This window comes from Muntiacus reevesi, chromosome 2 (genome assembly GCF_963930625.1).
Source record: "Muntiacus reevesi chromosome 2, mMunRee1.1, whole genome shotgun sequence".
Lineage (NCBI taxonomy): Eukaryota > Metazoa > Chordata > Mammalia > Artiodactyla > Cervidae > Muntiacus > Muntiacus reevesi.
The window spans coordinates 247,403,786-247,429,335 of record NC_089250.1 but is presented as its reverse complement, the minus strand read 5'-3'; the positions used below and the strand labels follow the sequence as shown (position 1 = coordinate 247,429,335).

Genomic DNA, 25,550 nt, shown 5'->3' with positions numbered 1-25,550 from the left:
GCGGACCCAGGAGATCTAGGAGCTTTTCCCCGGCCGCAAGACCGACGTCGGTGTAGATCCCGGAGCACTCAGGATTCGTTCACTGTCCCCTCCCGCCCCCAGTGACCCGGAGTTGTGACCTGGAATGCTACACGTTCATTGGAGAGCTGTGGTCTTGAGCCAGCTCTAGACCCCATGTCACTAAGGGAAGGGACCTCCTCACTCCTCTGCACGTCTCCCCCGCCCCGCCATGGCCCGTCCTCCTCCTGCCCCCACCAAAGGCCTTTTTGGTTGCTTCTCTGGAAAGCTGGATCTCCCCTGAAGGTGGGGACCATCTTTGAACTTCGGGCGGAGGCCAGGATGGAGGTCTTCCGAGGACCGCCAGAACTACAAAGGTCTGGCTTCCCCCGCCACAGAGCTGCCCGGGGAGCAGCGGGATGAGACTGTTGCAGCAGCTCCGCCCCCCGCGGAGCGGGGAGAAGGCGGGGTCGGGTAGGTGGAGCCAGTGTGACCTTGGTCACTCTCGAGCCGAGACAGCCCCGAAGGTGGGGCTCGCCGTCTCTATGGAGACCAAGAAACAAGGGATAATACGGCGGAACCGCCCGGGCTGCAGTCCCGCCCCAGAGCCGGCAGGGAGCAGAGCTGCGGAGTCTCCTGCGACCATCGGTTCATTCTGCGTCCTGTCCATCGAACGCGCACTGTAGGAGCAGCCACGAGGTAGAAAACGGTAGGAAATCCCGGCGCCAGCCACTCTAGTTAGTATCCAGCACGATAAGAAGGAGGTGGGGTGGGAGCGGCGTGGGAGCGGTCCCAACCCCGGTCCTGAGCTGAGGACACCAACTGAGCGGCCCTGCCCTGGGCCCAAGTATTCCACCCCACCCCCACCCCCAACTGCTTGCTGATTGATGACTCCAGCTGTCCCAGAGGAGCCTGCAGACCCCTGGGACTAGGGAATGTGACTTGGTGCCACCTGATCAGCCTGCCATTACCAAGAATCCATCTTCCCACAGACAGGAGCGAGAACACGGGTGCAGGGTCCTGCTAAGATCCCTGGGACAAGCATCCCATGGCACTCAAACTCCCTCAGACTTTACCCTTAGTGAACAAAGTGCCGGTCTCCTCCAGGTCCCTGGTGGAAGACTGCAGTGCAGGGACGGGGAAGGGGAGTGCTGTTTGAAGGGGAGCCTGGGCCCACGGAGTCCTGCAATGTAGGAGCTGTGGGTGCTCTCAGTTCCCAAAGCCACAACTTAGGGATGGGTGAGTGGGCTGATCGGGAGAGGGTTTTCAGTGTTAAGGCCAGTGGTAGTGGAAGGGAGCTAGGCAGGCAGGGATCCAGGCTGTGGTCACTGGAGGCTCTAGTATAAAGGGGAGAGGTGGAAGATAGTTGCTGAGGACACAATTGAGGGTGTGGTCAGGAGACTGCAGTGGAGGAGATGGGAGTCTCAACACAGGGGTGTTACAGCATAATACCTGGGAGTCTGGAAACGCAAGTCTGTGGGTGTGTGGACAAGGGGGTTATAGAGGGTGTGGTCAGGGGCTGCAGGTGTATGGAGAGAGGGTGAGTTGTGAGGCTCTGGTTAGGGGTCTCAGTAAGGGCTGTGGGTGTGTGGACGGGGGGACCCAGTTCCAGGGCTTCCAGGGTATGGACAAAGGTGGGCTGCGTTGAGGGTGTGGTCAGGGAGGCTTCTGTACCAGGCTGTGTTGCATGGAGGGAGTTTCAGTGCAGAGCTGAGGGTGTGGTCGGGGAATGCAGTGGGAGCTGTGGGCAAGTGTAGGGAAGACCCTTCAGTGCAGGGCTGAGGGTATTATTGGGGGACCTTGATACAGGGCTATTAGTCTATGTGTGGGGGCTGAATGCTGAGGGAATGGTCCAGGCCCTCAGTCCCGGGGTTGTGGGTGTGGTCAGGGGACTGCAGTGAGGGCTGTGGGGGACACTTCAGTGCAGGGCTGGTGTGGTCAGGGAAGCCTGAGTACCAGGTTAAGGGTGTGGTCAGTGGGGATAAGGCCGAGGGCATGGAGGGCCAGGGCTGAGTGCTCTCAGCTGTGGAGTGTGGAGTAGTGTGGTGGTGCTCAGGGTGTGGCCAGGAAACCTCCATGGAGGGCTGAAGGTGTGAAAGTGTAGACATGCGGGAAGTGTGCTTCAATGCAGAGGGTAGGTGTGAAGATAACAGGACCAGGGCTCATAACAATACAACCCCCACTCAGCTTAACCCCCCACAATCTCCTGCTCCTCCTAAACTCCACAAACTGTGAGGTTATAACCCCAGTGGCTGGCAAGGGACCAGGAAGCCATGGTTGTGCCCCAGGTGCTGGGAGTGCTGGTGTGCCCCACCCGTAAGCCCATTCTCCAACCCAGCCCAGCCCAGCAGCACTGGGAGCTTCTCCCTAAGCCGCCCTGACACCATCCTGCCCTTAGCAACATTCTCCAAGCAGCACCACCCTCCCTTAGCAACTGTCTCCAGGCTTCACAAACTGTGGCCAGGCCAGCCCCAAGTTCCCCCTTCCCTCATGTTTTTGTTTAACAGCAAATAGTAACAAGGTCCCAGCTGGGCCAGCTGCACCCCTGCCTGGGGCATGCACCCCTGACTGTGCTCTGGTTCCCTTCTCAGCCTGGGCTGAGTCCTCATGACCCTGACAGAGACACCGTCCTCACTAAATACCTGCCCAACCAGCAGTCTGGCCAGGGCCTGACCCAGCTTGGCATGAATCTGCCACCCTCACTTCCACCCAAGCAGGCCTTGTGCCAGGGCCAGACAAAGCCATAGCCCCAGCTGCTGCCCTCATAGTTTTTCTGGACAGTGCCACTCTGTTCCCAGCCTGGTGCAAGGATCATGATTTCATCTTCTGAACTCCACTCTGAGCCAAGGCTGGCATTAAGTGACAGGACCTTTCCTCTCAGTGCTCTTCCTCATGGCTCTGGGGCCCAGTCAGACACTGAATACTGGCCCCTCTCAGGCAGCTCCATCTCCAGCTCTGAGAGTGTGTGGCACAGTGCCTGAAACTTCAACCTTGCAGGTTTTGAGCTAGAGGCAGTGATACTCTGAACCTTGGGGGAAGGGGGAAGAACTTGGCCGGGAGGTAACCGAGGTGGGTCCCTACAGGGTGGCATGGCAGCGAGCACAGATGTGGCTGGGCTGGAGGAAAGCTTCCGCAAGTTTGCCATCCATGGTGACCCCAAGGCCAGTGGGCACGAGATGAATGGCAAGAACTGGGCCAAGCTGTGCAAGGACTGCAAGGTGGCTGATGGAAAGGCTGTGACAGGGACCGATGTCGACATCGTCTTCTCCAAAGTCAAGTGAGCCCCAGGCATTTCCTGCTTCTGATGTTACCAGAAGGGGAATTGGGGGGCTGGAACCAGGGAGATTGTGGAGCAGGGGCAAACTCATGGTGTCCACATATCTGGCAGGGCGAAGTCTGCCCGGGTCATCAACTACGAGGAGTTCAAGAAGGCCCTAGAAGAGCTGGCACCCAAGCGATTTAAGGGGAAGAGCAAGGAGGAGGCCTTTGATGCCATCTGCCAGCTGGTGGCAGGCAAGGAACCAGCCAACATAGGCGTTACTGTAAGTGCCCTGATGGTCTTGAGTGACCACTGACGGGTGGTGGGGGCAGGAATCTTGGCTGGGGTTGGAAGGGCTGGGCTCTCTAACCAGGTACCCCTGGGGGGATCTCTGTTCAAACAGAAAGCAAAAACAGGGGGTGCTGTGGAACGGCTGACTGACACCAGCAAGTACACGGGCTCCCACAAGGAACGCTTTGATGAGAGTGGCAAGGGCAAGGGTATTGCTGGGCGGCAGGACATCCTGGATGACAGTGGCTACGTGAGTGCCTACAAGAATGCAGGTACCTATGATGCCAAGGTGAAGAAGTGAGGCCTAGGAAGGCCCTCCCCAGCGCGACTGCCCCTGCCAGAGGCTCAGGCCTGGCTGGCCTAAGGGGCACGTGGAGCAAGAGAGCCCGGTCCCCTCCTTGCTGGATCTGCCACCCAGCGCTTCCTGCCTAGCCCTTCAGGGCCAGCCCACCAGGCCTCTGACCCATACTGCTCTGCGTCCCCTTCCCCCTTTTCTTTTCTCCTCAGCCTCTCTGTCTGAGGAGAGTCTGTACCTATAGCCTCACCAACCCAACCTAGCTCCGGGCATGGCTAACCCCCTGCCTGCTTGCCTCATATTTAAGCTGCTGCTCTGGCCAAGTGCCTAATTCTTTCCCGAACCTCAATAAAGACACCTTTTGTACCAATATGGACTGTTCAGGTATATGACAACAAGGGTAATGACATTCACATCTCGACCTCTCAGTGTCATCAATCCCCTCCATGTCACACACTGCTGATTCTTCCACTGGCAGCCCTGCCCAGAAAGAGACACACACCAGACCCCTTCCATTAGCACCAAGAAAGGCTGCCTGGGGATGCTCCAGAGGGAAATCAAAAGCCTTTACCTCAGCCCTGACCCAGAGCTCTGACAGCATGCCTGCTTTCCCACAGTTAGGGCCTCAGTCTTGGCCTCTCTGCTTTCACAGCAGGGGGAGGGATGAGACAGCAAACTCAGCCTGGGCTAAGCACTGCTGGGGCCCAGTGCCAGGCCTCAGCTCTAAGCTTGCTGACAGGCCTCCACTTCAGGGGGCCACCAAGGCGAGTCACTTTGGGCTGCATCTCAGAAGTTCAGAAAATGCAAGACCAGAAAGACCCTTAGGCAGTAGATGTTCAACACCCAATTTTATAGTGGAAGAAACTCAGGCCCTAAGATTGAAGGAGCTTCTGCAGTATAGAGGCCAGAAGCACGTCTCTGTCTCCCTGGCTAGGCTCTAACACAGCAAGCCCCAACACTGATTTCCAAAAATGACGCTGGAGGCCCAGTGATAGAACTTGGCACTCAACATCAGTCTTTGACAGGCAAGCAGGGTGTCCAACAGTGAAAGGGCCTCTTCTTGCTGATCCCCTCCCATCTGTTAACCACCCCAGGCTGGGTGGGAAGGGGTGTCTTTCTCTGGTCCTGAGAAAGCCTGGGAGCTTCCAGATCAACTTTTTCTCCCCTCTAGGTTCTCAATGTTAGAACAGAGTTACTCCCTAGTCTAAGGCTTTGGGGCAAACTCTCCTTCCTTTCTGCTGACAAGTAGACTCGATGGAACTTAGGGACTGTCCATTTCTAGCAATGGTGCTAGAAAAGGCTTAAAAAGCACACATTCACAAATATTTTCTTTCCTGACTCAGATAACAAAGCAAAGCAGCACAACTATTTATTTCCTCATCCCTTGAGCTGTTCTGGGATGTTTCTCCCCCAGGTGGCCCTGGAGTCCCTTGAGCCCAAAGTCACTTAGAGCAGGGGTTTAGAGGGGTAGTGAAACTTGAAACAGAGACTCTGGGGATTAAGTGAAAATTAGAGAGCAGAGACCATCACCTGATCACAGCAGAGCCTTGCCTAATGGCTGACAGCTGTGGGATCTCCTGACTCAGCTGACCTTGCCTTGCTCAGAGAAGAGTTTCAGAGAGCTCTACCTCTCCCACCAGCAAGTAGTAAAAGGAATGCTTCCTCCAGCCTTGGGGAATTGGTTTAATTTGCAAGTTTACTTAAATGAACCTAACAGGAGTGAAATCCAAATCCTGCAAATTGGCCTGGTCCAGGCTATTAAGCTGCAGGTGAGATGACTGTCTAGTATGTATGGGAGCAGCATGCTGGCCCCTCCTGTGATTGGCAGTGTGGCTTAGGAGAGCCCAGAAAGTGAATTGGCTGAGTCCTGAAATTCCACCTTGTAGGAGTAAAGTCTCCTCTTCTTGAAAAGTGGTTATGGAACCTGGAAGAAATCAAGGCCAACCCAGAGCCAGAAAACCTTTAGTCTAATAGAATCTGGTTCCTGGCAGCAACTGACCAAACAATGCCACTTCAGCCCTTCGGCTATCACTGCTCTACTCCCCACAGCTCCTCATGGTGGACAGGTTTGGATATCCTTGCTAGCAAACTCAGTTGGGCAAGGAAGAAAGGTTAGGATCTGTGGGATGGAGCTGTCAGAACCCACTATGTATAGCTCATAGGAAGTTGAAACCTGTCAGGGGGCCCTGCCTCTCCTTTTGGGCATAGAACTTCCCTGAGGACCTGTTTTCCATGCCAGCCTTGTTTCTGTCTTTCTACCAACAGTCCCAGGTCCAGGGTGAGGAATTCTTCTCCACTTATTTTCTATTTGATACTTGCTTCAGGGGACTTCTCCTGCTTCATGTTGAGCCCACTTAGCCCCATAGGGCAATAACACTTTGGCCCTTCCCTAGATGCCACCAATCTACTGCTGCCCTCTGGACCAAGGCCACACAGGGAAAATCAGAACCATAGTTGACTTTTGCAGGAATGACCAGCAAACCTAGAGAGGAGCCTGGCCTAGCGCAGTAATGGCCATTTTAGGTGATAATAGAAAATAGGATGGAAGGTGATTTAGTCTTGGTCAGGCTCTTTGCTTCCCCTTAGAGGTACTCTGAATAGGCTCCAGGTTGGCATTATCAGATAGGAGAAGGAAGCACATTATCCCTGTCCCCCCCTCCCCTAAACCTTATTGGCCGTCAAGTAAGTTGGCCTGTGCACTGGGTTGGGACCATGAAATAGGACAACACAGGGCCATAAGGCTATTGACTAAGGCTACACTACCCGGGCAAGACTTAGGCTCTTTGGAGGCCTCTCAGTGGAGCCGAGACAGGACCAGCAACGTAGGGTTAGGGGGCTGTCCTTACTGACACTTCCACAGAAAACGAGCTCACTCTTAGCTCCCTGAGTCATGCCGCACAAAGAAACTTATGGCTCCACTGCATATGCTCCTTTTGGGAACCCACATGAAGTCAGAAGGTCTGTAAATTTTAACTTAGAGATGTGTGATCTTAGTTGTGACTTTCATGTCTCATTATTACAGCATAGCTCTCCTTCCCTGCACAGCACCTGGATAAGGGGAGCAAGTAAGTGTCTAATCTTTCCACCTTCCTCTTTCTCTGACATGACCCTGAAGATGAAGAAAAGTACAATATGATGTTAGGTTGACAGTCCTTCACTCTCTAGAGCTCTCTGGCAACATGAGCTACTTGGGCAACTTTGAAGCAGAAAGACAAGAATCACTTTCATTATCCTTTCCCATTGATGCCTAATCAATCAGGATTAAAGAAAAGATTGATCCTCAGCCTGAAATACCAGGTATTCATGTGTAAAGTGGATGCTGAGTTCAGAGCTGTCAGAGGCTGCACCTCTGGTCTGGACTGAGCCAGCCTTCTCTTTCATCTTTCTAGCTCCTCTCTGATCCAGCCCACTCCACATGGCCAGACATCAATCCACTGTTTCTACAGAGAAAGCTTCTCAAACACAAATCTACTACCCCTCTGCCTTCCCAATCTAAAATCCTTAAGGAGCCATGCAACATAGATGGTATGTATCTCTTCTCGGGCCTTCTGTCCCCTGATTGGACTTTCTTACCATTTCATGGCCTTGACTTACACTATTTCTCTCTGCAGCTCTCCCCACTGCCTCTGCCTTCAACCCTATGTTTGCCTGGTGATCTTTCATTCCAATTTTTAAGATTTTGGTTGAAAGATTGTTTCTTTAGGGGACATATTCCTGACATCATACCTCCCTCCAAAGCTAGGAAGTTCCCCTAGTTACATACTTCATGGCACCATGACCTATATTTTCCCTGCCCAGTGATCCCTGGGGGCCCAGACATTTCTACCCTGTACCCTTGGTCTAGGAGGCTCTGCACCCCTCTGTACCTGGTACCATTATACTCATTTTGCATCTTCCACTCAAACAAGTCCTCAGTGACACCTCCAATTCTCCAGAGTAGGAATTACCTACTCTCTGTCTTTCCAGGGTCTCTCTAGGCTTTTATTTAGGCTTGTTTGGTACCAATGGAAGCTTTGAACTCCATCACACAACTAAAACTAAACTGTTGGCTGCTCCAGGGAAAACATAAGACCTTATCACCTTTAACTATGATGGGAGGAAACCCAAAACACATTTGATGAACCGATCAATAGAGATTCTCTGAAATTTCTTCTAACACAAAACATACCTGGCCATGGATATTCTTTTCTAACTTCCTACTACACAGTTTCAACTGACACTTGGGAAAAATATCTAGTGTTTTTTTCCTTTTTGACATTTTCAGTCAAGTGTTCCTATGTGATATGATGCCTAGGACTAAGTGCCAACTATTTATGTGGGCAGAAGGAAAGAATGACTTGATGGGAGGAGATAAAAAGAGAAATAAAAAAAGAAAGACCAATACAGTGTAATTAAGATTTTTTTTCTTAATCTTGTGGGAAAATACCACCATACTAGTGGTAATGACATTGAGAGCCCCCTGGGGCTGAGAGACAAGCTGCAAAAAAGGTGTACAGTGTTAGCTCCATAGACTAGGCTCTGGGACAGAGTCTGAAACAGTCTGTATTAAATACTGACCCATATCATGTGCTACTGGTGAGGAGGAAGACAGCATGCTTTTCCCAAAGGGTGATGATCTCCCCAAATGATGACTCTTCTCTGGAGGCAGGAGTGCTTTCCCAGAATAACCTTTTTGCTCTTTATTCAGCTGCTGCAGCAGATACTCATTAGTTACCACCAGGGATCTGAGACACGGGGGAAAAAGACAGTTGTGAAGTCATAAAAGCAAAGTAGATGTCATTCAGACCTGAAATGTTTGCTAAAGATAAGTGTAAAATGAAGTAATATCTTTAAATAGAAAGAACTATCCGACTTATGAGTGGGTTATTTTAAAAGTGGGCCAACAGTTTCTTTATTACAGTCCTGTTTGATTATGTTCCAGGTTGACTGTAGCAATAACACAGTTCACATTTTACATAGTGACTGTTCTATTCTTTCCAAAGCACTTTTCGTGATGAAATAAGTAGAAACACAAGGAGACCGGCCCCTAACCAGGCCTGCAATTTCTATTCCTATTCCCAGATCTTAATTTCTACTTCTTCTAATCTATACTGCCTCAGCAATTAAACTAATGGTGCTAGTCATAATTGTATTCTTGGACTCTGCATTACCATGTAATGTTAGAAGCTATCAGAGACTTCCCCTCCCTGCCAGAAAAGATGTATGCACAATGCTATTCACTGCAACACTATTTGTAACAGCAAGATACCATCAACCTAAATGTCCATCAGTAGAGGATTAATTGCACACATCAGGGAGTCCTATGTACGTATAAAAAGGAGTGAGAATGTACTCTAAACATCACTATGAAATGATTTCTAAGATAAAATGTTAAAGCAACATTATGCCTCTTTTTATTTAATAGAGAGGGAATATAAATACACACCCACACCTGCAATGGAAGGCTAGTGGGAGGGAAGGAAAGGATAGAGAAGACAGGTAAGGAAGCTAAATTTGTTTGAATTTATCTGATTTTGTAGATCTGACTTTGGGACCATGTAAGTTTAACATAATTGTACTCAGGATTAAATAAAAATAATAAAAATATTCCTTATAGAAAAATGAAACAAATTGAACTTATATATTGAAGTGATGGTTTAACAACACAGAGAAGAATTAATTCAAGTTACTCTAAAATATAGCCATTTGTACATCACTAAAGAGATAAACCTTAATGTTCTCAAAGTGTGGTCCCCAGGCCAGGAGCAACAGCATCACCCGAAAACTTACTAGAAATGCAAATTCTCAGTTCCCAGCCCAGATCTGCAGAATCAGAAACTCTGGGGGTGAGCCCCAGCACTCTGTAGTTCAACAAGTTTTCAGGTGATTCTGTACATACCCAAGTGTGATAAGCATGAATTTATGCTATTCACTAGAAAGCTGAGCGCCGAAAAATTGATGCTTTTGAACTGTGGTATTGGAGAAGACTCTTGAGAGTCCCTTGGACTGCAAGGAGATTCAACCAGTCCATCCTAAAGGAGATCAGTCCTGGGTGTTCATTGGATGGACTGATGTTGAAGCTGAAACCCCAATACTTTGGCCACCTGATGTGAAGAGCTGACTCATTTGAAAAGACCCTGATGCTGGGAGGGATTCGGGGCAGGAGGAGAAGGGGATGACAGAGGATGAGATGGCTGGATTGCATCACCGACTCGATGGACATGGAGGAGGAGGACAGGAGGAGAAGGGGACGACAGAGGATGAGATGGCTGGATGGCATCACCGACTCGATGGGCATGAGTTTGAGTAAACTCCAGGAGTTGGTGATGGACAGGGAGGCCTGGTGTGCTGCGATTCATGGGGTCGCAAAGAGTCGGACACGACTGAGTGACTGAACTGAACTGAACTGACTGATACTCTTGTATGGGCTAACCCTATACAGAGTATAGGGGTATATACTATACTCCTATAGTATAGGGGTATGGGGTGTATACCTATACCCCTATATAGTGGTGGGTCAGATGGCAAAGCATCTGCCTGCAACACGGAAGACCCGGGTTCAATCCATGGGTCGGTCAGGAAGATCCCCTGGAGAAGAGAATAACTCCCCACTCCAGTATTCTTGCCTGGAGAATTCCATGAACAGAGGAGCCTGATGGGCTACAGTTCATGAGGTTGAAACAAGTCGGACATGACTGAGTCACTAACACACACACACACACGCTTCTGTATATGTTTGCAATAATTAGAAAAAAAGTTTTTAAAAAAGTCAGCCAGAATGGATCTGGGTTGAATCCTCCTTATATTAAGCTATTCCAAGGAAAATTAGGAAGTGAAGTTAGGGACTGAAGGCTTGGGGAATAAAGTTCTTCTATTTAAGATTCACTGATGGTCCTAGCAAAGGTGTTTGGCAAATCAAAATTTCAAGGGCTTCTCTAAATATAGCAATAGTCTTGAGGTTTCTTCTGATTTGCCTAGCCTGTAGTCTGGGGAAACTGTTCTTTGAAGAGCCTCATGCTATTGAACTCCTCTGAAGAGAACACATACGTTGGATTCTTTCCCTATCACTCTGAGTGTGCTTGACCTCTCTTCTAGGACCAAGAACAGGTAGACATTTTTCAGAAGAGCAAGATGGCTTGGTTTTAGGGGTACATTGTGACTGAGGAAAGCTAGCTGACCCAAACAAGGGTCCTGTTGGATCTAGTGAGAAACTACTTATCATTGAGGTGATATAACCCAGCAGTGCCAGCAAAGATATTTAGTCCCTGGTGTGTTCTGGAAAGCAGTATTTTGACCCCTGAGCTAACTTGCCTGGATACAGGTTGTTTACATGCAGAATATAGTTAATTTGGAAAGTATATAGATATTAACTTGCCAAGTAAAACAAAGGAGATAAAGGAAAGTAAATATCTGCTTCCAGAAGCCAGCTTGAAGGATCCAATCCTACCTCTGACTTTCGTGGAGAAGAGTCACAGTCTCCTCTAGCTTTTTCAGCTGGGCAAGCTCCTGGTTCAGGCAAGACACCTGCATGTTCAGCTGTTGGTTTTTGCGCAGAAGATCATCTACAAAGGTTACAGTGTATGGGGGTGAGAGGATTCAAGCGGCTAGTCTTTGAGCAGAGTTTGAGTGAACAGGTGGGCATCTTGAAGAATTGGAGGCCCCACTGCACACACCTCCACACTCCATTCACCATTCCTTCTCTTGAAGACAGCAGATATAGTGACAAGAATATACAGTTTAGCAGAAGACATATCTGAATAAAACTTCAACCACTTGATCTTGCAGAAACTGAATTTGTGGCCAAGGTATTCATATTAGCTTTCCAAATATGTTACCAAGTCTTGCAATAATAAGGTAGTGAAAGCACAAGAACTATGGATCTTAAGGAAGTCAGTCTTCTAGAACAGTACTTAAATTTTAATATGCTTACAAATTGCCTGGGGAATCTTATTAAAAAACAGATTCTGATTCAGTAGGTCTGAAGTGAGGCCAAGTATTCTATATATGTAACAAATCCCTGAGTGATGCTAATGTTGCCGATCTCTGGTTCACACTTTGAGTAGCAAGGTTCTGGAAGGTAGAAATCAGGGCTGCAACAGCTCTATTTATCACCAGTAATCCAAAGAGAGTAGTGGACCTCACGGTTGGTTGAAAATAAGCATCTAGTGAATAAACACCTATTTATTTTCAGTGTAGGTAAGTGGAGACTGATGTCTTGATTATTCAGGCTTATAAATATTAGAGAGATGAGATTCATCTCTGGAAATTCAATGCTGATTTACAAATCAAATTTCTCATACAAATATCCAAATACCCATAATGTTTGTTTTGGTGTGCTGAACTAGAAGTTTAAAGTCAAGGGTAGACTTTTATCTACCTAAACTATACTAAGAATAAAGTAGAACAAATCACAAATTCAATAGGATATTATTTTTCACCTGTCATAATGAAGAAAAATATATAATACTCAGTGTTGGCAAGGGTGAAATGAAAAGGCATTCAAATACATACTTGCTGCTGATGTGTGTATAAACTGAAACCACCTTTTTAGGAATGATTTGGCAACGTGTAACAAAAACCTCAAAAATGTCCACCTCCTTGGACCCACTAATTCTACTTCAAGGAATGTCTCCTAGGAAAACTGGTAGAAAGTGTACACAAAGATTTTTTTTAACAAAGATTTATATACACAGATATTAATAGCTGCATTATTTATAACAGCATAAATATTAGGACTCTCAGCTCCATCAGGAGAGAAGATGATCTTAGAGAAGCATTTTCACTCTAGGGTCTTTTCTTCTATTTCAAGTCTTTGAATGTTCGGAAATTCTTTTAATTATTTATAATATAAATAATGACAGCTTTATTTACAATAACATTAAAAACAACTATATAGAGGACTAAATAGATAAATATGGTATATTAATGTGATATTAGAGGAAATGCCTATGCTGTTAAATTAATAACATTAGCTTGTAGAATAACATTAGCTTGTAGACTGCTGAGGGCCAATAGTAGAGGAACCTAAATGCACCAGAGTTGAACTTTTTAGAGTAGAGAAGTGGTCTGTATTTTGATTGGATGGAATTAAATGAGTATACATATACATTGAAACTCATCAAACTTAGAATGTATGCATTTTGTTGTATGTAAATTCATTTTGAAAAATCAAAACACAAATTTTAATTCTGAGTTAAAAATATATGTATAGGGATATAGGTGAAAGAAAATATACCCAAAACACTAATGGTAGTTATTTCTGGGTAGTGAGATTTTATTTTCCTTATATTTTTCAAACTTTCTGTAAGGAACATGATCTGCTATAATCAGGAAAAAAACATGTGTCATTCGCAAAAAATAATGACAATAATAACATTTGTAAATACTTTACACTTATAAAAGAGTAAACTCTCTTCTTCTGGTAACTCAAGTCACCTGCATTACAACTCTGAGGCAAAATGATTGTTTCCATTTAGGAAGCCATATGAGCTCCGAATGACAAAACTTATTAAATGGGTCATCTATAAACAAAATGTCTTGAGATGCACCACACATTGCTTTCCTGGACTTACCATAAGTGTGGGATGGGTGCCCACTGACAATCGAAGTGGTAGCACCTTCCTCCAAACGCTGGATTTTTTCTGACAAAATGAGGTTTTCCTCCAGCACTCTGACTAGTTTTTGCTTCAAACTTTCCTTTAGATTAGAAAACAAAATACAAACACATTAAGAACCTGAAATTCCGGAAAGTGTTTTTAGAAAATTGAAAGAATTTTTGCTCTTTTTAGTGATAAACCAAATGGAGGTCAGCCTCTCTCTTTCTCACTAGAATTTTAATTCATTGGTAAACATAGTTCAAGTGCAGCAAAGAAACTTACCACATGCATTTTACCACATGTGAATTATCCACTACTATTACAAAACAAGTGGTTGTTTTGACAAGTGGCCAGCATTAAAAGTCACCTATTTAAAGTTTCTAGAAAATAAACTTGATGTCTGAAAATCCTCTAATGTTAAGAAAAGGTTGGGGGGAAGTCTAAGAAAATGAATCTCTTCTTTCCCTCCCAGAGTCAGAAGCCTAATGCTCTAGGGAGTGGCCCCTGGTTTAGGGGTCTCCATCAGAAGGGAGGAAAGACAATCCCAGAGACATCTAATTCCCTCATCTGAATCAAATCATAACCTTCAAGAACACAGTCCTAAATGTTTTCACTCTAAGTCTTTTTTTTCCTCATTTCAAGTCTTTCCTTAGAATTTTTGGATTAGGGACTCAACCCTGAAGAACCTCCAAGCTGTCCCTGCAAGTTTTGTGTTCCTGATTTGCACAGACTGACTTTTCTACATTTCAGTTCATAAGCATCTAGGTGTTCAGGTGATGATGGTCTTTATGGCACAGAGCTGTTCTAGCCTTGCTGCTTTTTCCTTTTCTAATAAAGGAAGAGTAGGAAAAGAAGATGAGAGCAGCATACCATGTCATTAGGGACCAGCTGCCCTGTCTCCTTCAGTTCCATCTCTCTCCTGTGGAAGGTTTTTGATGTATCTTCCGGATGCGAGCGACACCACTGCTGAGAAGGTGCAGGGACTACCAAGGTCAGAAGCAGATCTCGGGCAGGACCTGCCAAAAATTCAGGTTGGGCACATGGGCCAGTCTTAAAAGCTAAAGCAGAGAATTCCTAGTCAATAACTACCAGCTCTGTCAGACAAATAGGGTAATCTAATGTCTCCTTTTTACAAGAATTTAGTAACTAACTGTAAGAGATGTTTCATGATGGACATTAAAACACTATATCCCACATCTATGGAGAAACAACAGTAGACTCTCATGAGTGCATGCTCTGTGCTATTCTCTAATCACTGATGAGTGGCTCCTGGGGATAATTTCCTACAAAACAAGAGCAAAGGATCAATGTGGGAAGGAAAGTAAGTGGGCTAAGACCTTTCTTCTGTATGTCACTTTAGATATTAAAAAAAAAAGGCTAAGCCTAAACAACTTTATTTTATTTTATTTTTATGCAATTTGTGACTGTTAACTTTCTTTTTTTTTCCCATTTATTTTTATTAGTTGGAGGATAATTACTTTACAATATTGTAGTGGTTTTTGCCATACACTGACATGAATCAGCCATGGATTTACATGTGTTCCCCATCCCGATCCCCCCTCCCACCTCCCTCCCCACCCCATCCCTCTGGGTCTTCCCAGTGCACCAGCCCCGAGCACTTGTCTCATGCATCCAACCTGGGCTGGTGATCTGTTTCACCCTTGATAGTATACATGTTTCGATGCTGTTCTCTCAAAACATCCCACCCTCGCCTTCTCCCACAGAGTCCAAAAGTCTGTTCTGTACATCTGTGTCTCTTTTTCTGTTTTGCATATAGGGTTATCGTTACCATCTTTCTAAATTCCATATATATGTGTTAGTATACTGTATTGGTCTTTATCTTTCTGTCTTACTTCACTCTGTATAATGGGCTCCAGTTTCATTTATCTCATTAGAACTGATTCAAATGAATTCTTTTTAATGGTTGAGTAATATTCCATGGTGTATATGTACCACAGCTTCCTTATCCATTCGTCTGCTGATGGGCATCTAGGTTGCTTCCATGTCCTGGCTATTATAAACAGTGCTGCGATGAATATTGGGGTGCATGTGTCTCTTTCAGATCGGGCTTCCTCGGTGTGTATGCCCAGGAGTGGAATTGCTGGGTCATATGGCAGTTCTATTTCCAGTTTTTTAAGAAATCTCCACACTGTTTTCCATAGTGGCTGTACTAGTTTGCATTCCCACCAACAGTGTAAGAGGGTTCCCTTTTCTCCACACCCTCTCCAGCATTTATTGCTTGTAGACTTTTGGATAGCAGCCATCCTGACTGGTGTGTAATGGTACCTCATTGTGGTTTTGATTTGCATTTCTCTGATAATGAGTGATGTTGAGCATCTTTTCATGTGTTTGTTAGCCATCTGTATTTCAACTTTAAAGTCATATCTGACTCTTTTATGACCCCATGGACAGCCTGCAGTGCTCTTCTGTCCATGGAGCTCTTCAGGCAAAAATACTGGAGTGGGTTGCCATGTCTTTCTCCAGAGGACCTTCCTGATCCAGGGATCAAACCTGGGTCACCTGCATTGCAGAAAGATTCTTTACTTTCTGAGCCAATAGGGAAGCCCTTAAAGTTCCTAGTTTTTACTTAAACTCTTATCACCACTATTAAGCAACAAATAGGCACATGGGGACAACATTTGCAAAACTGTTTCCCCCCAAGTTCCTAAAAACTAAGTCCTGAAAAAGAGTCCAGGTCATTTAGTCATTAGAGTTTTACAAATCTTAACATTTCCATAGGCATCTCAGACCTCTGAGGATTAAACTCAGTTTCTATTGTATTTATTATTGGCATTTTCCCCAAGGATTGTAAAATCCTTTGGTAATCATTAATATGACCACACTTTATTTTGTACATCATCATTTAAAGACTAACAAAAGAAAAAGTTACAGGAAAACAAGACAACTGGTACAGGAGGGAAGAGTGCTTATGAAAACAGAGAACGGAATTCCCAGAGTGGTTAGGACTTGGTGTTTTCACTGCCGTGGGCCCAGGTTCAATCCCTGGTGAGGGAACTAAGAGCCTGCATAGAGTCGGCAAGCTGCACGGTGCAACCAAAAAAGGAAAAACAGGAAAGATGATTGTAAGAAAAATGCAGATTTGTCAATCACTGTGTGGCTGACAAATTTTGGTAAGTGATCATGAGAACAATTTCCCCTGCAAGTAAAGGGGGCCGAGTGACTTTTATCAGAATGTAGAGCAGAAGCAAGGCTGAGCGCCCTTCTCTGAGAACTGAGAATGAATTCGCTTTACCGAGAAACTTCTTGTTGAGGAGGAGGGAGCCGGAGCCGTTCCAGTGCTTATCCACAAGCTCCAGGAGCTGTCTGAGGACAGTGGCCACATGGGAGGTTCTGGCAGAGACTGGGGGACTGTGGTTTCCTGGCAAACCATGCAAACTGCCCAGGTCACTAGAGAGAGGCTCAAGAGAAAAAAACAAACAAACACCCAACCATTTGTCATTCTTATACAATAAGGGAAGTAAAAACCCAGACATTTAAAAGGTTAACATTAAGCAAAAGAGAAAGTTGACTTCATTTTTCAGTTCAGGTTTGAATAGAATATTATTTATGTCTAAGACAAATACAATAATATATACAAGGATAATTTCAAAGCAAACAGTATCTTCTATCATAATTTTCTATGGAGATTTTCAGAAGAGAACAAAAAATGTTTTAACACCTATGTCTATGGCTCAATGTATTATGTTATGTAATATGCAAAGATTAAACTGCAGAACATTTTTTAAGGTATTACATTATAAAATAAAATGGGGAGTAATTTAATAAAAGTTATAACTCATAAGCTTATATTTAGTATATTAATATATAATAAACTTAATTGTCCTATAACATTTTAAGTGTTACGTTAAATGCTATTGTTGGACCCAGTACTAAAGATACTTTTATTCAGTAAGAATCTTATGTATATAGATGCATAGGTAGAGCTCTCTCTCCAGTGGAACTTCCAATTGTTTTTAATTCATTCAGATATGATGTATATGTCGATATATTTAGTCATGTCTGAATGAATTAAAAAATAACTGGGGACTTCCCTGGTGGTCCAGTGGTTAAGAATCTACCTGCCAATGCAGGAAACATAGGTTCAATCACTGGTCCAGGAAGATCCCACATGCCAAAGGGCAACTAAGCCCACGTGCCATAACTACTGAGCCAGCATGCCCTAGAGCTTGTGCTCTGCAACAAGAGAAGCCACTGCAATGAGAAGCCCAAACACTGCAACAAGCTCATGAGCGGCACCGAAGACCTAGTGCAGCCAGTAAATACAATAAATTAATTAAAGTTTCAAAAATAAAAAAAAATTGTGAATTTTACTGGACAGATCAATCTTTTCTGTGAGTTCTCAAGGGACTTCAAGGAAGCTGTTACATATTAAAAACACCCAAATTATTTCTCAACCTTTGGCTCTTTTGATATTAAAAATATATAAATGATTAATTAGCTTATGCTGTCATATCTGACAACCATGAAACAGAACACCAGACAGTGATATTTATGACTTGAGTCACACATGTGGCCTATGATTAATAAGGGAAAGCATTATAAATGGGATAAACATTTACTAAACAGATCTGTACTGAACCCTGATCATGTGCATTGAGAGTTCTATATAAGGTCTGTGAACATATGAAGTAAAAGATGAAGTCCTTAAGAAGTTAATCTGATTAGGAAGAAAAGTCATAGAAAGACTGGTTACACTACAAGCCACTTTAGAGGATCTTGTGAAAAATGGATATAAATTGTCATTGGTTTTTCATGTATTGGCAATACTGTGTGTGCATTATGAAGCAACTTAGAAACACACATATGCCTTATGTATTTTCTTTCACTTTTCATAATGTGGTGAGAGTGGGATAATTTTTTATGAACTTTGGGATAATTCTGTTACTTTTAATTTTCAGCAAATTATGCCTTATTTTTTAAAATTTAATTTTTATAATTTGTGATTCTAAAGTCAGCTGGTTAAAAATAAATTTTTTAATCAAGAATTCATATTTGATTTAATTTTGTGTTTTTTTAAATATGGGATTACTTTTTAAACAACTTTTAAGCGCTCTTCTGATATATACCTTTCTAGAAATTAAACAGTGTATTTCTTTTATATTTATATTCAAGCAGCTCTTTTATAACTTTTCATATAAAGAAATACAGTATGTAACAGGAAAAAAGAAACGGGAATTTTTAAGACAGTCCAGAAAAGTGCATTGAGATTTTAATTGCTGTTTTAACAATATAACATGAAATAGAGGTGAGAAAATTTCCTAGAACATATCTTATTAATACAGCACCCAAGTATCCTAAATGTTGCTATGGCTTTACCCTAAATACATTAACACTAGTGCTCTTGTCTAGAACAATAGGCATCAGTGACTGAAGATGGAAAACAAAAAAGAACAAAAAAGTCAAAAAAGTATTACAAGACTGCCCCCTTTGGTACATAAAAATTATAACCAATTCCAAAGTTTCAAAAACTGAATAGAAAGTATTTAATAGCTAAAAAAACCCAACCAACCAAACAACAACAAAATCCCTTTATAAGCCCATGTCGATGTGGAAAGATTTCCAGCAACTGAAACAAAAATAACTAGAAATAGTTGTTTTGACCAAATAACCTGCTTTCTCACAAGGCAGTAAGTCATTAAATGACAAAAGATTTGTATGACTAAGACTATGGGTTCAAGGGAAGAGAATGTCCTGAGAGCTGTAGTTCCTTTAACTAATGAGAAGAAGGCTTCATGATGGAATTAAAGCCTGGAGAAAAATTAATATTCAGATAGATGAGAGGGGAGAAGACAGCATTCTCCATGGAGGGATATATACAAAAGCAATGACAAAACTTATTTTAATGAGTAAGAACAATACTATCAAACTATAATTTTATAAAATGAATTAAATAATATATGTGGGAATGGTGTTTGATTTGTTATTCATTCCCTGAGCCAACTCTCAGCTAAAAATCTTTTGGATTATCTAATTCATCATCTTAATCTAATTCATTCTGGGGAAAAACTGGAATAATTTTAATTTCTGGACAGGAAAGCAATGCTTTCAGAAGAAAGGTCCCTAGCAAGTTAAGTCATTTGTAGCCAAAGCAAATGTGTAAACATGGTAAGATTATAAGCCACAATGAAACGGAGATCACTCTTCAACCAACCCTGAGCCCCTGGCGACTTGTGTATTCTTTCCTATTGTAAACTCTGTCCACTTATTGAAGTACTTCGCCCCCATGTTTATGTTCTGGAAGTAGATTAGGGACCATTCTTCCTGTGACAAATGCAGCAGAAGGGAAATGACTTTCCTAAAGGCAAAAGAATCACAGGCTTTGGCCTGGCAGTATTACCCACTGACCTCTGAAAATCTCTTTGAATTTCTATCACTCTTGATCAAAACTACCACCACCAAAACAGAACCTGATTCTAATCTTGGACCTGATGTGTTTTTATACAAGCATAAACAAGTCAACACTTGCCTCACTGCCTGTAGCATCTTTGAAACCATGCTTTGTATTCAGGGTGGCAGGGATATTTTCTTTCCGTCTGAATCCTCTTATTGATGGGCTTAATGACCTCTTGGTCAAATTCTCTCTGTTTTCTGATGTCACAGTAGGCAATAGCAGTGTCCTCAGAGAGTCTCCCAGGACGGAGTTGTTTGGGAAAGAACCACGTGCTTGTGTTAAATCACTGATGCTGGTGGCTAATTGTTGCTCTACATTCACCACCAGAGCAGGATCACTGTTGAAATGGGTTGCAGCATACAGATCTGTGAAGGAAACAGGCCAGGAGATGAACCTGCTCTTCAACTCTTTCATGTCTTACTTCCTTCCTTACCCTGTCTGAAGTCCAAGGATCACAATGGCCTCTCCCTAGTATATACTCTCAACTGTATGGATTCTCCCTTCCTATCCACCTCACAAAACCCCAAATCTGGTTAAATACTCTGTGTACATTCTCCAAACCTACAGCAGAGCAGTGGCAAGTGACTGGAGAACAATATGCATCTCTTTCTACCATCTTCACTTTAAGTTCATAACCACTATCTTAACTGGGCCCAGCTATTTTAATACATTACCCTAATCAATTTACTCTCCTATTCTTTGAGATCACTATTTCACATCTCTTCTCAAACTTCCAACACTTTCTCCTCCCTCTTTGCTCTAAGGTGCTTTATTTCTCTGAGTAAATCAGAGGCAATCAAAGAAAACATTTATGTGATCTCACCACTAAATCTACCAATTCTACCTGTATTTAGGTCTATAAATTATCTGCCTTCCTTCTTATTGTAATATATGAACTGTCTGTGCTTCAATCCAAGGCCAACTCTCCACTGGTAGACTAAATTCCATCTCCTCTAGACCACCCCCCTATTTTGTTTTTTGTAATTGTCCCTTTTCTCTCCTGCATCAACAATTTTCCCTCTACTAGGTCATTTCCACCATGTTCTCTTTGATCCAATCCCCCTTCCAGCTACATTTCCACATCTTTGCTCCCCTTCACTACAAAACGCCTTGAAGGTGTATATATTCGGTAATTCTATTGCTTCTCCTTTGATTCGTTCTTTAATTCACCTCAACAAGCCTTTTATTAATCACACATCTCCTGGAGCTGCTCACTACATGGGTTCAATGCCTGGGTTGGGAAGATCCCCTGGAGAAGGAAATGACAACCTACTCCAGTATTCTTGCCTGTGAAATCCCATGGACAGAGGAATCTGGCAGGGGCTACAGTCCATGGGGTTGCAAGAATCAGACACAACTTAGTGACCAAACCACCACCACCAATGCATTGGCAAATACTGTGATCATTTCTCAGTCCCAGAAGTGTTAAAGGCATCTATTAGAAACATCTGACACTGTATTTATCACTCTTTCCTTCCTGAAACACATTTTTCATGTGACTTCCAGGTTACCACTCCCTCTTTGGCTTTTTTCTTTTCTCTTACTTAGTGGCTGCCACTTTCTTGCTCTCCATGATGGTTTCTCTTCATCAACGAGATTTCTAATTGTTGGAGGACTCAAGTTAGTCCTCAGATATCTTTTCTATCTATATTTACCCCCTTGGGGAGATTATACCCAGTCTGTTTTAAGGCCATCCACACACTTTTAATTCCCAGCCCCACCTTCTTCCCTGAACTCCAGACTAATATATCTAATTATCAAATTGGCATCTCTGAGAAGTTTTAATGGGCACCTCAAACTCAACATGTCTAAGACCAACTCTTGGTGTCTATCCTAAAACCTGTTCCTCATACTCTTTTCCATCTGAGTAAATGGTTAACTCCATCCTTCCATTTATTCAGACTTGAAACCTGAGAGTTATACTTGACTTGCTTTCTCTCATACTTCATCCTCAACCCAGCAGCAAATCATGGAGTGTTATCTTTGGAACATATTCAGAATCTATTTCTTACCACCTATACTGCTTTCTCTCTAGTTCAAGTTACCATCATCTCTCTCTCTCTCTCTCTCTCTTTTTTTTTTTTTTACCATCATCTCTTATCCAGATTCTGATCTACTTTTAGAATTTTAGAAACTTCTGTCCTTGCTCCCCATTGTCTATTCTCAACTAAGCAGCAAGAGTAATTTTTAAGTTAGATGTCACTTCTCTGCTACAAACTCTCCAACAGCTCCTGATCTGACCCAGAATGAATGTCTGATTATCTGACTTTATCTATACACCTCATCTACCTCACTCTGCTGTAGCAGCCCTGCTTCCTCATTGTTCCTTGAACATGCAAAGCATGTTCCAGTTTCAGGAACTTTACACTTAATATTTCCACTGTCTAAAACTTCTCTCCCCCCACCCCCCCGCAAGTTATTCACATGACTCACATGCATTTTATTCAAGCCTGTACTTTTACTTCTCATTGAGAAGCTTTCCCTGATCATTCCATCTAAAGCTTTACCTCCTTCATATTACTCTCTAATAAGTGCTATTGCATGTGTGCATGCTGAGTTGCTTCAGTCGTGTCCAACTCTTTGTGACCTTATGGAATATAGCCCACCAAGCTCCTCTGTCCATGGGATTCTCCAGGTAAGAATACTGGAGTGGGCTGCCATGCCCTCCTCCAGGGGATCTTCCTGACCCAGGGATCAAACCCATGTCTCTTAGTCTCCTACATTGGTAGGAGGGTTCTTTACTGCTGGAGTCACCTGGGAAGCCATTCTTTAATACCCTTAAGTTATTTTTCTTCACAACACTTATCATAAGCTGACTTCTATATTTATATTTTATCATCTGTCTTTCCTCTTTAGAATAGAATTTCCATGAAAGTAGGGACCTTTTTTACTAATGCAAAAATACACATGGAATTCCACTTTTGTTTGCTATGTTATCTACAGAGCTAGAATAGCATCTGGCATATGCTATTATATGGGTATTAGATACTATATAGTAGGTATTTAATACATTTTGTTGAATAAATACACAACTAAAGAGTGGTCTCCAACACTTACTTCCTTAAAACTAGCTTTTTCTGAAAAAGTAACTCTGAATAGAAGTGATTGAGACCAGAGAAGACTAAATGTTACCAGAAATATATCCCAGGATGCTATTTAACTGAAATAACACATAGTTATCAAGTTTGCATTTATACGAATTTTCTCTAATATATCTATCTTGTTAAACTCATACCCTGTAGATTTCTCGAGGCTCTGACTACTGGTCATGATTTATTTATTTACTTTTGGCCACACCATGAAGTTTGCAGGATATTTTAGTTCCCCAGCCAGGAACTGAACCCACACCCTCAGCAGTGAAAGCACAGAATCCTAACCATTGGACTGACAGGGAATTCCCCAATGTAAGAAACATTTATTCCAAAATATGCAGTTAAACTTCGATCTTTACACCTATTAAAGAAAAGAGGCCTACAAACTGATAGGAAGCTATTACCTGAACTAAGTTTCAAAAGCCTTCCAGTGCTGGAGTCAGGGTTTGACAGAGAAGTCAGTAAGTCTCCACAGGAGTGGGATGTGGTGGCTTTCACATTATTTGAAGGCTTTGTGCTATATTCTCGGTAGTTCTTGTTTCTCTGAGGCCTTTTACCAATACTTCCATGAAGGGACAGATTTTGAGAATAATGACTATCATAATTTTCTAGACCAACATCTGAAGGTAACTGATAGGGATGAATCCGGCTAGAATCACCCACATCCAGGCGTTTACCCAATGAGGCATCATGGGTAAGTTGATAAGTATCAGGTTTTGGTGTCAAGTCCTTTTCTGGAGAAGAACCTGAAGACTTGTTGTCCAAAAAAGATATTCGGTACCCTTCTTTAGCCATCTTCTCTGGGGATCGAACTGTCAACTGATGAGGTGAGTAGCGTCTGATTTCTAACCATCACCAAGCGGGGGAAAAAAAAGACAATGAGAATTTTTAGAGTAGCCTTGTTCACTAGATAAACTGTTGTCTACAAAAAAAAAAAAAAAAAAAAAAAACAGTTCTCAGGAAGAGATGGTTTATAATTTTTATAAGTGGTAGCATAAAATTATGGAGGGATTCCTACAACAAAGAACAAAACATGCTGGACATTGTGTAAACAGTAAAGACTATAACATTCTGCAGATAAATTTTACGTCAACCTAATTTCCTAGGAATTTCCTTCAAAAACTGTAGTGTCAGAGTTTTCTATATTTACACTTCCACTATTTTGGTGCACCCCCACATGACAAAAGTTGGGGTCTTATGTATTCAGTCTATGGACAACAGTTGGTAGGTCTCTCATTTCACAGACTCCTCCCAATAAAGCTAAACCCATTCCCACTCCAAATCTCCACCCAGAGGATATAGGTTCACACACTGGGAACTACTGCTGCTGCTGCTGCTAAGTTGTTTCAGTCGTGTCCGACTCTGTGAGACCCCATAGACGGCAGCCCACCAGGCCTCTCCATCCATGGGATTCTCCAGGCAAGAGTACTGGAGTGGGTTGCCATTGCCTTCTCCATGGGAACCACTATCATAAGCCAATTAAATGACAGGAAATGCAAAACCTATGAAAACCCCTAAACCAATTCCAAAACATTTCTCTCAGCCTGCTGTATCAGAATCTGATACAGCTGAAGGCTGAAAAGCTTCAGAGTGGGGCAACTAAAGCATCAGACAAAGAGAGAAGTCTCTGTGTTCTTTGGGGTTTTCAGATATTCATGTTTGAAGGCCTTCCTGAGTTAGTCACATTAACTTAGAACAGTGGAACTTTCTATCTCTATAGAATCTTTAAGAATATCAATGTTTTTACTAAGCACCAGTCCATACAGTGGAAGAAATGTTAAAGAACAATATTTTTTTGTAAGAAAAAGAATCTAAGATCATGTGATGAGATTAAACAATTCAGACTATCCCTCCTGTTGAAGATATCTAAAAAGTGGGATCATATATATATCTTTAAAAACATTAAAGAGCTAACAAGCTAGTGAGGAGTTTCTAGGCCAAAATCTAGAAAACAGCAATAACTCTTTACAGATGAGTCTAGCACTTAAAGTCACTTTTTCTCTAAGGAGATTTAGGGTAGAAGGTATAAAATCCTAGTCCAGGATTCATCCAAGGTAAAGAGTATGAGAAACCACCTCCTCACCACCTACCCAACATTAAGATGGGAACCTAAGCAGGATACAATTTTCAGAATAAAGGTAAACTTGGAATAAACTAGCCCTTATACACTGGTAACCCAGGTTTGTATTATCTGGGTGATCCAGGGAACCTCAAATTTTGAGCATGGATTAATATGATCCCAGATTGATAGTCCCCTAGCTAACTGGCAGAAGCAAATGAAAGTCTATTCTGGAAAAGATACCTTGTAAGACTTTAAACCATTCCTACAAATAGTTTTTAAAATATAATATCCAGCAAGTAGCCAAAGCAAACAAAAAAGGAAATAAGACAAGTGAGAATGAGTAGGAAAAAACAGACAACACAGGCACACAAAAATTGGAATTAATAGATGCAGCTTACACAATGGCTATTTTTACTATGTTTAAAGACATAAAACATCTGGGAAACTTCTGCTTATAAAAAGTGGCCCAGAAGATTTGAAAAAGAACCAAATCAAATTTATAAAATTGAAAATAAAACTAGTGAAATTAAGAATTCAGCAAACAAGCTTAACAGCAGATTAGACACA

The 25,550-nt window shown here is 43.0% G+C and overlaps 2 protein-coding genes across 3 annotated transcripts in view; one reads left to right on the top strand and one right to left on the bottom strand.

The window, feature by feature from the left end:
• Positions 1-576: 576 nt before the first annotated feature.
• TPPP3 (tubulin polymerization promoting protein family member 3) lies at positions 577-4,214 on the top strand. Of its 2 annotated transcripts, none has more exons than XM_065920527.1 (4): positions 577-706; positions 3,081-3,274; positions 3,386-3,539; positions 3,660-4,214. In XM_065920527.1, exons 2-4 carry the CDS (start codon positions 3,087-3,089, stop codon positions 3,846-3,848), a joined length of 531 nt encoding a protein of 176 aa, XP_065776599.1. In that variant the 5' UTR covers positions 577-706; positions 3,081-3,086; the 3' UTR covers positions 3,849-4,214. The 2 variants fall into 2 exon arrangements, with proteins under 2 accessions (XP_065776599.1, XP_065776600.1); XM_065920528.1 differs by having other exon boundaries at positions 585-696.
• Positions 4,215-8,228: 4,014 nt separating this feature from the next.
• Positions 8,229-25,550, bottom strand: part of LRRC36 (leucine rich repeat containing 36) — a 61,276-nt gene continuing 43,954 nt past the window's right edge. The window contains exons 8-14 of the mRNA XM_065920526.1: positions 23,326-23,766; positions 19,905-20,194; positions 16,671-16,836; positions 14,288-14,433; positions 13,394-13,517; positions 11,269-11,383; positions 8,229-8,566 (exon numbers count right to left, since the gene is read on the bottom strand). Of these exons, the coding sequence (XP_065776598.1) occupies positions 8,341-8,566; positions 11,269-11,383; positions 13,394-13,517; positions 14,288-14,433; positions 16,671-16,836; positions 19,905-20,194; positions 23,326-23,766 (1,508 nt within the window). The 3' untranslated portion in view covers positions 8,229-8,340. The remainder of the gene's footprint in view (positions 8,567-11,268; positions 11,384-13,393; positions 13,518-14,287; positions 14,434-16,670; positions 16,837-19,904; positions 20,195-23,325; positions 23,767-25,550) is intronic.

Coding starts and splice junctions, on each gene's coding strand:
- TPPP3 (XM_065920527.1), top strand. CDS start 3,087: ATGGCAGCGAGCACAGATGTGGCTGGGCTGGAGGAAAGCTTCCGCAAG. Junction 3,275..3,385: donor ATCGTCTTCTCCAAAGTCAA/GTGAGCCCCAGG, acceptor CATATCTGGCAG/GGCGAAGTCTGCCCGGGTCA. Junction 3,540..3,659: donor CAGCCAACATAGGCGTTACT/GTAAGTGCCCTG, acceptor CTGTTCAAACAG/AAAGCAAAAACAGGGGGTGC.